The 14,648-nt window shown below is 41.2% G+C and overlaps 1 protein-coding gene across 4 annotated transcripts in view; it reads left to right on the top strand.

Annotated features, from left to right (window-relative positions):
* The window catches only part of anks1b (ankyrin repeat and sterile alpha motif domain containing 1B), a 267,248-nt gene that overhangs the window by 199,347 nt on the left and 53,253 nt on the right, over window positions 1-14,648 (top strand). For all 4 annotated transcript variants that reach the window (XM_085252154.1, XM_085252151.1, XM_085252152.1 and 1 more), the window contains 4 exons: window positions 1,760-2,412; window positions 2,998-3,120; window positions 5,909-5,978; window positions 8,780-8,886. In XM_085252154.1, coding sequence (XP_085108280.1) covers window positions 1,760-2,412; window positions 2,998-3,120; window positions 5,909-5,978; window positions 8,780-8,886 — 953 coding nt within the window. The remainder of the gene's footprint in view (window positions 1-1,759; window positions 2,413-2,997; window positions 3,121-5,908; window positions 5,979-8,779; window positions 8,887-14,648) is intronic.

A 14,648-nucleotide genomic window follows, 5' to 3' on the forward strand; every position in this document is an offset into this window, starting at 1 on the left:
ATGCTTGCAAAAACTGGCTGACAAACAAAGACATTGACTGTCTGTTTGTGTGGGTCGAGGATGTGGCTGGCAGCGGGGGTATGCAGTCAAATGATTGTAAATTCAGTGTGTGGGGGCCGGTGAGGGTACATGCCATTATTCCAGTGACAGTTTTGATTACAAGAGTGTAAAATTTTTCTATTTGTTCAAACAACTGTATTTGACTGTTAAGAGTTATTAGGTGTGTGTGTTTATGTGTGAGGAAAAAAAAATACTTCATCAATCAATGGTCAGACTGTTTCCTTGGCCTGGTGCACAATCTTAACACAAAGTGACCGATAAGGGAGCGAAAGGAGGGTCGGGGCTCGACTAACACAAGAAATAAACCCTTTTTCTTACCAGTATTATAGTTTAATCAGGAAATGAATGGAAAATGAAATCTGATTTTAGAAACCTGCCTTGGATGCAAAGCAGTGAAATCAGTTGTTTTTATTGGGTTTTTTCCCCTCAAAAAATGGGAAATAGGTGCAGCATAAAAGTACATAAGTGATACAGTTTATAAGGGGAAAACAGAATCTGTATAATTCTAATGAGCTTGAAAGTCAGTATTTGGTATGACTTTATTCATCAACACAGCCCGGACTTAGGCAGCTTTCTTGTCATTTCTTTAAGCAGTCTTCAGGAATAGTCCTTCAGACATTCAAAGCTCTTCCTTGGATGTTGACTGTTTTTTGTTTCATTCCCTGTAAAGATGATCCCACACTGTTTCAGTAATGTTGAGGTCTGGGCTCTATGGAGGCCAGTCCATGACTGATTGTGTTATGTGTGTGTTTTTGTATACAGGTATGCTTTTACTGCATTTGCAGTAATGAAGTAATTGCCAGTCAGATGCTCGGTGGATGTCAAAGTCTGTTATTTTCACAGTGGGTGTAAAAACATGAAAGATGGATTATAGTTCCTCGGTATTAATAGTAAAGTCAGTGCAGGGGCGGAGCAGCTCCTTTCTAACCTGAGAAATTAACTAACTAGTTTTTGTTTGATTCTAAGCCTCTCCTTTACTACACTCTCATATTTAGTGTAAGATTTGTCATGAGTCTGAGAATGTGGCAGTTCTGGTGAAATTACATTTTTCCTAATGAGCGTATCTTTTTAAAGAACATGTAAACATACACGACTTAAGTTGTAACTAATGGAGATGTAATTATAAGCATTCACTGATACAATAATAGTCAAGTATACATAGAACGCGTGCGTACACAAACACACACACACATAAAGAGTCAGAAGCAGCTTTCCAACTGCTGCACACAGACAGAGTGAGTGGACGTCTAAAAGCATCCCCTGACACTTTAAAATAAAATAAAAAATACTCAAACCACATCGATGGTCTGAGAATATCTGTCTGGACGAGTTCATGCATACATGTAAGTTCAGATGCACAAGCATGCCATTTGCACCCACACAGTGAAGGCGCAGAGGTGCAAAATGCAAGTCTGGAGCCCTTTTACTCCTCTGAGAAACAAACAGTCTTCTACAAGGGAAGCAGAAGATGCATTACCCTGTTCTTATCTTCCTGTTTGCAGCTTGTGTAGTTTTTACTTTTCTTTCTCTTTCTGTTATTTAATGAGTCCTTTATTCTATACTTGCTGTCTTGTATTCTTGGAATAAATTCATTCATTTGTATCATTGTTTTGGCATTTGACTCAAATACAATGCATATGCTTAGGTTAATTTGAGTTAATGGTAATCAAATTTTTTTGTGCATGTGTCCTGTCTGCAGACGACATCCCTTATCAGCGAGACCCGACTCCTCCTCCTCCTCCCTGCTTGTCCTCCAAATCAAACGCTCTGTCACAGGACCACAGGAAAAGCCACATCCCAGAGGAGTTTGCAGGCCTGCTTCATGGATCTTCTCCAGCCTGTGAACCCCCCGATACACCTTACCACCTTTACAGCCCCAAATCCTTTAAAAATACAGATGTCCAGAGCAACTTTCTGCAGACCCCTGAGTTTAGCATTGTGATTGGCGGAGGAGCCAGTCAGGTCTTCTCCCGGCCAGGGAGTGAGTCATACTCTCAGAGCTTAGCCAACGACACTCGAAAGCCACAGGTTGTGTACCGGACTATCTTCCACACCAAGGTCAACCAGGACCAGGCCCAACCCAGAAACTGTGAACAGGTAGATCTGCCTCGTGGATGGTCTACCCTGAGCCACCCACCCTCTTGTTCCTCTGGTCAAAACGGAGAAGTTGCAGATTTACGGGGAAGCCAGACAGGAGCGACATCCAAAGACAGTTCACCTGGGATTGGCTACGAGGAAAGGGCTTGCACCCTTGGGAGGATGAGGTCCATGCCACGCAGTGTGTTGGACCTGCAGCTTTCGAAATCTCTTTCCAAGTCTGATTCTAACCTAGTGGCAGTGTCTCCCATACAGGTAAGTTCTCGCTACCTTAAAAGCGTCATTCTCTATGCAGCCAGAGCACTAAAAAGAACATGAATTCTGCGATTTAGATTAATAAGAGTTATTAACAAGAGTCTTTCTTATTAAGTGTTTCTGAGAATTCATTTGACATCATAAGTAAAACTTCACTCTTTTTAAACGTCTGCACAAGCAAAGAAGTCTCCAGTATTGTTGTACTGAGCACAAATGCAAATATCGTAAATATTCACTTATATAAAAATAATTTGCATCTTGCTGTGTCATGTGACTTCATAAACAGAGCAGAAACCAGTCCAGCCAATTGGATAACTCATCAATCTGGGTCACAATGTTCTCTGCCGCAGCACATTTTATGAGACTTCTGTAATTCATTGTAAATAAATCATGAGCTAAATACATAATCTGTTTGATGAAAATAGTGCCATTACAGCTGAAAGTTTGATGAGCACTGAACGGACTTATTTTCAGTTTTAGTTGTTCATATTTTTAAGGTTAAATATTTGGCAACTTTTGTTTTGCATCTCGTATTTGTGCAGTAATTAAGCACAAAGGGTTTTATTTTGTTTTTTTTTCTTACAGGAAGAGCACAGCTGGGGGTCCGGATCACGGGGCCAGGGCCCTGGAAGTCCGAGCCCACGTGAAGGCGCCAGCCCGGAGGGGAGATTGGAGAGAACGCCGTCTTTCACTGCTGAGTGGGAAGAGGTAAGAAGACAGTTTTCCTGACATGCACAGCTTATCACCCAACATTTAGCATCAGTTGCAACATTAAAGAAGAAGCCAAGTTGTCAGCGCCTCTGCTCTGACACTGCATTTATTTTGGTCAAGTGAACCGTCTCAGCAGGAAACAGTTGAAAACTCCGCACCCACAGCAGTGAGCTGCTTCAATTTTTCCTCCTTTTGAAATACACTCGGCTACTACAGTGCAGAAGGAGCCCAAGTGCTAATTTAACATGCTCACATATTGATTTTGTTCTGTAACCAGCAATGAAGCTGCGGGGAAGACCCACGTATCTGAGAGAAGGAAGTTTCTAGTTTCTATTAAAGAGATGCGGTCCAGGGTGCTGCGTGCTTTGGTCTTGGTGTGTTTGTGCCCGGGGTTCTTTCAATATTAAAGGGTCTCTGACACAGATGTGATGTATTGACTGGACACCACTGTTTGGATCCTTATAACCATTTGGGGTCACAGACACATTGACTTCTGCTCACTCTTCACGCCTCAGAAAAAAAGCACTCGTTGCACCCTGACACACCCAGAAAATGAAAAGCAAGTTCCATCACACGTAATCATGGGGATGCCTTAATTAGTCTCTCTATTTTTAAAGTAACTCTAATGCATGTCAGTGGAAGTCCATTTGTGCATGCCTTTCCACATTTGCATGCACATGTTCATTAATTACTCCACGCAGCTCACGACTTCCTGATGATGATGAATTGCCATATGGAATTTTCCACAGTTCTCATATTTCTTTTTCTGGATAATTGCATGCTGCGTGAGGAAGAGATAAGGTTAGATTGGCCCCGGGGAAATTTAAGGTTGGTAAACAGGGATTTCAGAGGAAAAAATAACAAAGCTGCTCTATATCTATCACATGCTCAGGAAAGTGTTGCATTATTGAGAAGAGAGAAGTGGCAAGGGACATTCCATAACAGTCAGTGATTTGAAGATCATTCTCTTTAGTGCAACAAGCTGAAAGGTAGTCCAATATGCTGGTTTATACAAAAAATATGGTTATTTGGGGGGTTCTTCTTGGTCAAAATCTAAACTCAAGTGACCCAGATTAGTCTCTTAATCTGAGCCTGGCACATGAAACATGGGTTGCATTAGTTTTATTTTGTAGGGGAGCTAAAGTGTCAAGCTTAAATACTCCAGAGATCTGCTGTAGATCTAGTAAATGCATCTGATCATATTTGGAATTAGGACCTGCAAACTATTTGACATTTCTTCAAAGGTAACCATTCTATCCCTGCTTTGAATGACTGTGCATTGTTATGGTAGATCTGCTAGAACTTGCATTGTGCAGATGATATTGATGAACTTGCAAGAAAAGATGCTGGAACATCTTGATAAAGCATTGCCCCAGCTCATAACCAACAATATCCAAGGTATCAATTTAGATTTCAAAGTCAGTGGGACAAGACAGGAAATGGTGAAGACCTTCAAGTATCTTGGTTGCATGATATTAGATAAAGGCTTAAAACTTGAGATTTTGGTAAAGATAGCAGCTGAAATACCAAAATTTAAGACCACCAGCTAAGTTTACACTTTTTTGTTCCTACCACCTTATTTCTAATTCCAACGTTCAGAGTTCGACATGTCATCACACAATATACATGTTTAACTATATACAAGTCTACACTCATATACAATATAGACATAAAACAATTTAAGTTCACAAACCAAAACAACAAACTGCACTTTTACATTGGCTAAACACCCTGTGATTATCTGTATGTGCTCCAAAATTCACCTGCTGTGCTTCCTGTTGTCGACCTTTCTGTACGCCTGTGAAAAATGGACCCTCATGACAGGACTCCAAAGACGTATTCTGGCATTACCGATAATATAGTCCATGACTGATGTGTTATATAATATAGTGTCAAATTTTAATTGGTCCATCACCCAGTGATCTTCTTCTTTGTTGTTTAACGATGATTCAAAACATCTCAGGCACTTCTGTGCAGATTGGCTTTGATGTCTTGATACTAGGGTGGATGAATGGATTCGACTTGACCCAAACCAACTGCTTTTAGACTTTTTAGACTTACAGATGTGATCTCCTTGCCAATAAACTGCATTTAAATAGTTGTAGTTGTGCACGTCATTTTTTTTCTTTTTTTTAAATAATGTATCATTAACAGCATTTTCGATTCATTAGCTTTACTTTACTTCAAAATAAAGTTGTTTAGAAAAATGTCACATCAGCTTTAAATCAGCTTTAAATCTACCACTCTGAGTCTTGATTTATTGCTTGCATTTGCATTGGTGCTTGGTGTGTAGTGACATATGCAGAAATTACTTTCAGTTTATCCTATTACAAAGACCACCTTCATGGTCTGTCAGCTTGTAAACAGCATTTGAATTTGTCAGACCTGACTCCTTAAACACTCGGGTTTCTCTGACCTCTGAGCCAGCGGTGCTGAAATGTAGATGGATGTGCAGGTTGCATAGTTAAGTGGTTATCAGCAGGTCCAGGGTTGAGGATGATCATTTTACTGCTGGTAGTCAGACACTAATGAAGCCACACTAGCTCTCTCCAATCCAACCTTCTCCTTTCATCTCTGCTCTGGTGTCTTTAAATTTCCCGTTCCTCCAATTCACAGGGGGAATGACTGGCATTGAGCATGCAGGCTGGCGTAATGATCATGCTACGTGACACTCGGATCTAGAAATAGGGGTTAGCCTTATTACTGGGAAATGACTTTTCCTTGCACACGCTGTACATCTCTCTAACTGAGATTCTCCCTCACTCTCTTTCTCTGATCTGATCAGATTGACAAGATTATGAGCTCCATTGGGGCAGGAATAAGCAGTGGATTGGACATTAAGGATGATACCTCAGGTAAGCACGCGCATGTATGAGTGAGTGTGTGTGAATCTGACTTTAAGGGCAAGTCGTATCAATTAAATTTTTAGTCATATGCTCATATGTTGGGCACCATTTTTCCATAGTATGATAGTATTGCACTTAAAGCAGTTGCTGAGTAATTAAGAGATTATGACAAGTTAGAATCTGAGTTTTGTTACTACCAAAGCTTGGGTAATGAGATAAATTAGCAGTGTTGGAGTGTTACTCACACATAACTTGATACTTTAAAAAATTTACTTACTAATTTGCTTATTTACTTCTGAGAATGGAATTTCTTATGCTATTCATTACCTTACTTTTGTGTTATTCTTTAATATGCCCTCTAATGCATTTCCATAGTCTCATACACCGACACAAATCCCTACCCTACAGTAATAAGGACACACAATCTTTCTTTTGAACAGAACGCCAACAAACACAAAGCAATGCTGCTTTGAAGAGTGCCTCTTGAAGTTCAGGCTCTGGCTGCCGGACTGGGTTCAGCATACAGTCAGTTCTTTGCTAGCTTTGTGTCAACGTTATGATGCAGTATGGACACAGTTTGCACTTTACCATCATGCTCTGGTGCTTTCTCTGTTGCTGTGGTAAAAATATACTCACAGCCTGCTGGATAGGTCTTTGCCTCAGTTTTTGCCAGCAAATTTCCAGTGTTTTGCTAATATGCTATTAAGCACTAATTAGCAGGTATGTGTATTTTGTGTTGCCCATCTACAGTGAATCACTGCAGATTGCTAACAAAGCTTGTTAACTGGTACTTAGAACCCCACTTTCACTTTGGGTTCCAAAAAAACACAAAATGTGTATGATTTAAGTTAGTGCTTCAAAAACCAAAGGGTGGCTACACCCATCATGGATATGTGGTCTATACTGTGTGTGCTTTTAACAGGAAATGTTTGCAAAATAATGTGCTGTACCCCCTGGTGGTAAAGTGCCATTCACACAACATTATACTGTGCATAGATCTTTTAGAAAAAGGTTTCTTTAAGCTTATTGATCGCATTAAAAACACATTATTTGTAATTGAAATAATGGGTGTTAATGATGAATTAGCAAGTGCCACAGATCTTATAGGAGCTCAGCTCTTACTGGGTCCGACATAACTTGAACTGAGGCATTGACCCTGTCAGCTAGACCCATTATAGGAAACAAAAGAGAGACCCCACATGTGGTAAATTTTGAAATAATGGGGGGAAAGCAACAGCATAGCAGTTCAGACAAGAAGTCACTTAAAATAGTAATGTTAAACTTGCATTTTTTTTAAAAAAAATTACCATCTTTTTGGATTTGTAAAATCTATATAGGTTGTATATAGAATATTAGATAGAGGTGGAGTTGCAAGGAAATACTAAAATTTGAATAATTGATTTCCTGTTTTATTTTCAGCTAAGAAGCTTTTTTATATTGTTGATAGAAATGGTGGCCAAAACTATGAAATTAAGACTGCCGTTGTTAATTTAAGAATTTATCTGATTAGCATGTGGGTGGTTTTGTAAGTGATCTTGTGTGGTTCTTACAGGAAAAATGGAACTTTTTTTCTGCACAGAAAAGCACTGTTTTTTGCCAGTTTCCTCACCTGCATACCTTGAAGTCTCCACTAGTCATCTCTGTTTACTGCATTCATCCCCCTTTCCCTGTATTAAGTCCCCCATCCTCCACCTCCTGATCCTCTCTCTCTCTCTTTTCATCTGTGAATGCAAAGCTGCTTTTATCCATGGTTACCACAGAGAGAAATCCAGTTTATGCCACACCAGTTCTTCCCACCAACAACATATACAAAGCACCGCGCGCACACACGCACACACAGACGTGTGTGTATATTTATGGCCACATGGATACAGTCAGCATGGTGCTGGTATGAGCGGTCGGCAGCTCAGCTCGCAGACAAAGGAGCTGAAGATGTTGCAAGGACTATTATCAGCAGTGCGAGCCAGATATATGTAGAGCAGCAGAGAGAGAGCAGGGTGATGATCGACACTGAGAGAAGACGGAGACTGGAGGTAGACAGGGGAAAGTGAGCGAGGGAGAGAGAGAGCGAGCGAGCGAGACTGAGAGAGTGAGGGAACGAAGGAGGAAAGCAGTGCGCTCAGAAAAGAGAGAGAGACAGAGAGAGAGGAGGCTGCAGAAGCATACAGATGAGAGTGGGAGTACTTGATAAAGAGAAATCTACAACGCGGGCAGCTCTCTCTCTTTTTCTCTCTCTGAAACACACACACACACATTTGCGTGTGCACACACACACACAAGCTCCGGGGAGCAGCCAAGCGAGCGCAACAGCTGAAAAGAAGCTGCTGCTGTGCTGTGCACGACAAACACACAGTCGATTTTGCTTGCGGATCTATACCTCCAGTCTTATCCATCACCCATTTCTGGCAGGATTTAACCTCCACGACAGAAGCTTTTTTCTGGATACAACTTCAGCCCTCAGCCCCTTCCCATCTTTCCTCCAGCTGGATTCAGAGAAAGAAACGTCTGGACGTCTTAACCTCCACTTTTACCTGCTTGCACCCTTGCATGCTGACCCCCTTCATACTCACCATGCCCCTTGCCTAGCCTCCTTTTCTTCCCCCCTTTCCCCCCTCTACCTGCCCTCCCTTCATCTTTGTTGTCTTGCTGCCTTGCCAAAAGACTCTTCAAAAGCATGGCGGGCTCCTTCGACAGCCACTTTGCCCGCCACAACATGATGTGGCAGTGCCAGCTGTCTCAGCCAGACTGCCGCTGCTACCGCGTGGATGGCTACTCCCTACTGAAACGTTTGCCCCTCCACCCCCTTATAGGTCCCCGCTGCCCGCTGCAGTCTGTGGGCCAGTGGCTAGACTCCATCGGCCTGGTCCAGTACGAGAACCACCTGCTGGCCAATGGATTTGACAACGTCCAGTTTATGGTGAGTGTTTTCATTGTGTTTTGAGGGAAAAGAAAGCTTCTTCAAGCTTTCTCTGCTCCTCGAGCTCATCGTGTCATCGTTTTCTGTGCAGGGATTTGCATGACCAGCATGTTTCCTCCGTCACTCTGATTTTTTTAGTTTGAATTTATTGAATTTCCCCTTTTTTTGTATCATCTTCTCTCTTTCTTTCATTCTTCCCTTCCCATCATTACTGCCTCTCCCATCTGATGCCATGTGAGGTCCTCCTACGCACAGAAATCCTACACCACATTTCTGCCACAGCAAAAAATCCAGCTCCAGCATCATGCTGCACACATACGTGCTCATGCTGCAATAAAAATGCATGCTGAAATCACAGTTGTTTTACGGTTTTTGCATGCATCCGCTTGCACACAGAGGAAAAACTGTGCACACAACCACCTGTAGCCTGCGGATCGGGATCCAAACTGATGGTCTCCTCTAGTTTATGCAATCTCTTCTTAAGCAGTGACGTAGGAAGAGAAACTCGCTAGGTCATTTTGGACATTCTTTTGATGTTGCATGTGTGTGTTAGTGGGAAAGATATCCACGGAAGAGGGAGGGATGAGCAGGAAAGTAGGAAATGAAAACAAGGAGAGAAAGCAGTAGAGAAGCGATGACGCTCGATCAAGAAAAACTGCAGCAGAAGCAGAAAGATGGGAGACAAAGCAGAGACATGCTGACTGGATGACTTCCTCTTCAGTTGGAGATTATTATTACTAATAATCTCCAACTGAAGGGGGGGCGATATCTCAAAAATGGCAGATATAAAGGGGTTCGAGGGTTTATCCAGTTCTCTAATTCTGGTTGACTTACAGCCTCTTATTTTCTCCTGACTTCTTGACATCCAGAAGAGAGAATGCAGATAAATGTTGATGTTTCTGACATCGGGTCAATCGCCAGGGTATGCATGGATCACCATAAGTATTTATGGATGCATGTAAGCTTGTGTGAGCGTTCTGGTCCTACACTCAGTGTGACCTGCATCTGTTCCTTTAGTTACCCTGGCAACAGGATGAAATCACACCATCTCTCTGTTGTGTGTTTCTCCCACACGTGGTCACAGTTTATCTTGTGGTTAAAGTATTTAATACAGATGAAATGGTTTTGAAGAAGCAGTAGGCGTATCAGTTTTATTTGTATAGCACTAGTTCACAACAACATTTAGCTCAATGAATGTTGCACTGTGAGGTAAAGATTCAACAATGTTAGAAAGAGACCCTCAAAAATCAGCAGGGAGGAAGAACTTCATTTTAGCAGGAAGAGACCTTTTGCAGAACGAGTCTAAAAGAGGGGCAGTCATCTGCTGTGACCAGTTTAGCTATGAGGCCTAAGTTGTTCGTAGTCTTTCTATGCTCCTCTTTTGAAAACGCAGGAGAAAGGAGGCATAATCAAAGTGATAGACATATAAACCCATGCCGAGTGAAAAAAGTCCGTAATTGGAGGTCCCCTAGCAGACTTAATACATAGGAACATATCTAAGGCATGGTTCAAGGTTGACAGAGCATCCTTAAGTATAAGATTGATCAAAAAGTAAAGTTTTCAGCATCACAAGTAGAAATGGTGCTCATCTCCTGAACCCACTGGACGGGAGCCAGATAACTGAAGGCTTGGACTTCCTAAAAACCATGAGTAAGCCTATGCTCTGAGAATGAAGTACAATATCGGGATGGAGAAAGACAGAAATTCCTGATTTTCTTAAGCTGGTAACTGTTGAGAGCACATGCGGTTTTAGAGAACGTCTTGGTCTTAGTTTGATCTAGTTAGCCATTCTCAAAAGTCAGCCCAAGTTGCAAGTTAAAACCTGGAGCACCTTCATGGTTACTGTGTCAGGGTGGCTGAAACGGTACCATTCTTGCCTTGTGTACTTAAGGGATGCATCAACGCAGTGATGATGGCAAGATAGCAGATATTTCCTAATAAAGCTCAACATATAAAGCATACTTGAATTTTTTATTGGCATACAGATTCATTCAGAAGCATTATCTCAAACTATCTTTTAACAAGATATTTATCTAAAACCAACCTGCCATCTGGAGTTTCAGCACAACTTCTAATTTTAATTGGAAATTTATATAACTCCATTTTCTCATAATGAATCGAGTTTCATGGGTGTCTGCAGAACATTACATTATTTTTCTGTTTACATCCTCCTTTGGTAAGTTAATGAGCAGAAGGTAGGAGTCACTGCAGCAGCTGTTAGTGTCCAGGCAACTGTTAACGTCACACATAGGCTGTTCACAGCTTTTTGTTTTGTTTTTTTTGAACTCGCATGTATTTTTTAAGCCCGTGGCTGTCCACCACCATTTATGTATCTGGATTACTCTCGTGTGGACCTAGTTTATTGTCAATAACATTGTTTCTGAGAGACTCTGGGATTATCTGTTTTCCTGGCTTTACTCCCTCCATCCCATCACCCCTCTTTAAAAACGTATTCTCAATAGCTCAACCGTCTCCTCTGAAACGCCTTTAGATACAATTAATATTGAAAAGAGATGAAGCTGCCTCGCAAACATCAGAGTAACTTCAAAGTCTCTTTTTCTAAGTGGTGCTTTTCTCCGGGTGTTAAAGTTTCGCTGGTGTCCCCCATGCTGAGTAGAGTTTGTAACTCCTTTTATGCTTTTTAACAGTCTTGACTAAACAAGAAGGCTGCTAATATTTTTCAACCTAAAGGGGGAAAAAATCAGTGTCCACCACAAATTGATATTAATGCGATTTAGGCACTGGCTACGGGCATTGTGTTGGGCGAGAGCAGCTCTTTTTTTTATTGTTGACTGGCTTCTTGAACGAGAGCTTTGTGCCACATTCATTTCACTCAGTATGGGAAATCGAGTGGCGTGGATGATTCAAACCACGACTCTGCTTATTACAAAATAAAAGCTTTTTTTCCCCTTCCCGTTTCAAGGCCAGTTCATTTGTACAGCTGATTGGTTTGCAAATTAATTTGCCCTCGAGTTTGATCTGCGTCAGTGCATAACTGTGAAAGGCCCCATGTGGCGTGCAAGAATATATACATCTATATAGACATGAATACTGTTTAAGTACGGGCCTTCCAATCTGCCATTATCGTTTACTGCTAATAGGAGTCATAAGTGTGGGTGTGTCCGGGCACCTTAACCACCCAGTAGAGGACGAGTGCTGCCGGATTGATGGACAAATGGCGAGGAGTAGAACGGTTGTTATGGACACAGAATTTTATACGAAGGACACTGGATAGAGGCTAATCACATCCACTTCAGTGACCGTTCATGTATGGAAAATTTAAAGACAGAGAGACATGCAAGAGCACGGACACAGACAGACAGAGGCTGACTCACGTTAGCTGTTTCTGTTTGGATCCAAACAGGCCCTCATGTCTTGTCTTGCACTTTGACTTGCTGAATGAGCTACTAAGCGATTCTTCATTAAGATATTTGTTGGTAGCTTAACCTCTTACGCTCGCTATCGCCTGTCGTAAAATCTTCTTCAGTGTTTGTTTGGGTTTTTTTTTTTTATTAAAACAATGCATTACTTATTTAATTCCTGCATACTTGACACTACCTTTGTGGTATTCTGCAGCTTAATAAACAATAAGCCTTACTGTATATATGTCCACGTATCAGTACAAATTCCCATTCTAATTTAAAGGACATACCCTAAACCTTTGTTTCATTATTGAAGGATTAGAGCAAACAGTAAAGTTGTCAGGAAAACACACCCCAAAGTTCACTTCATATGATGCAATAAATGATGCTACAAGACTGTTCATCTCTAGTTTGTTAATGCGAAAAATCTCTTATGTTAGCGAGCTGCAACAGCAGGAGCTTTGCAGAGGTTTCATAGTGCTTGCAACCTGCATAGTTTTCTACCTTTACGCTTACATTCATGTCCTTTCTTGCATATCATCTCTTGTGAAAAGTTGCAGATTACTCTGGTGTTTTTGTCCTTTTTATTATTGGGGCAATTGCACCATTTCTTTCTTTCTAACTCTCGATCATTTAGAAAATTAAAGGACTTCTGTAATGCAAGAGTACAGTAACATGATCACAGAGGGAAGGATCACATCCAGAGGGAGTTTTGAAAGAATGTTGGAAAGCAATGACAAAACGGTCAAATAGAGAGTAAATAATGTCCTTACAACAATGAACCATTTATTAAACCTTGTGCTAAAAATTCTCAGCTGGAACTGTACCAAATTTCATGCGACAGAAACTAAGCACAACACATGCTGCATCTGCTGTAGTCCTAGCAGCATGCGGTGGCCTCTTCCATGAATGTGCTACACTTCAAAAAATAGTGCTGGTTGCATTTTTCATAACAGATACTGGACCCTGGTACAGGCGGCAGACAGGGTGTAACAAGAGCATATATTTGAATAGATTTTCAGATAGTGGCCACCTGGCAAATGTATGTAGTCACTCTCTGTTTACCTCCTCTGGTCTGTTTTTTTTTCTCTCCTCCTACCCTTTTTTAAAAGAGTTTTTTTTAGGTGCTCATCTGCATACATTATCCAGTTGCTTTTTTGCCGCTTGGCAGGTAATGTACAGCGGGTGTTTCTGGGCTATCTCACAAAAAATAGCCGCCTCCCGGGTCTGGAAGTTATGCCGATGAGTGCAGGGAACCTAAATGGTCAAGATGTGTGCTGTGAAACTAAAACAAGGAGACAAAGGACGATAAAATGCTTCATAAAACTGAAGGGCACTGGAGAGTCTGTGATATTACCGCTCCCTAGTTGTTCATCATGGCGAGCAGCAGCCTTTCATATGTTTTCTAAGATGCAAATGCATCTAGTGAGAGGAGAATTGAAAGCAAAGCTACGTCATATTTATGGGATCACTGGAGCGAGAAGCTCATTCTTCTTGTTTAGCCCTCTAACTGCAGTCACATTGTCCCAGCTAATACTCATTACAATCAAACCCACACACACACACACTGCATGCCAGCACATATATATGCTGAGAATATCCGAATGAATAGAGGATAGTGAAGAAAGCTGATTCTTTTTTTTTTTAAGCACAGTTGTGATAGAAAATAGAGAATTCCTACTAAGTGCCACATAAACTGGTTATCAGTGGACTGTGGAGGCACTGAGATACACACACTAATACAAAAGAATGACATGTGCAGTGAAACCTCCTTAATCATGATGCTTTTTATTTAGTTTCATTCAACACAGTGAAATAAAAGAAGGATAAAAGACTCCAGAGCTGCAGAAGAATGAGGCCGCAGTGAAAGAAATGGAGAAGTAAAGCATTATGTATAATAAAGAAACAGCAGCTGAATTAGAAAAAAAAAGCACGCAAAGCTAGCGGAATTAATTTGACCCTGAGCTTCTCCTGATAGTGAAGTTAGGAAACAACAGCATTAGAAATAACACAATCTCAGTATTCATATTTCATAAGGTGGTTACATTTAATACAGCTCATGAAGGGATTTATTCTGGAACCGAAATTCTTCAAACTGCCGCAAAGTTGTAGAAACTTAAGTCACCGCCTCTTCACACGGGAGAAGGCGATAAATCTAAGAGCAACAACTTTTGTAAAGAAACCAAAAGGAATATGAATTACAGACTAAAAGTGCAAGTGAGGACAGAGAAGAGAGGGTTTGAATAGTTAGTAAGTGAGAGAGAGGCAACAAAATAATGAGGAAAGAGGAACGCTTCTGAAATAAGCGGCGCAACGGAGAATCGCAAAGAGAGAAGCTCAGAGGGATGAACACAGGCATGGAAAGAACAGAGAGAGAGAGAGCAAAGAGACACAGTAGGT

This window comes from Mchenga conophoros, linkage group LG17 (assembly GCF_057382185.1).
Source record: "Mchenga conophoros isolate Kocher_MC1m ecotype Shallow Benthic linkage group LG17, M_conophoros_male_GT1.1, whole genome shotgun sequence".
In the NCBI taxonomy this organism is placed as follows: Eukaryota; Metazoa; Chordata; class Actinopteri; order Cichliformes; family Cichlidae; genus Mchenga; species Mchenga conophoros.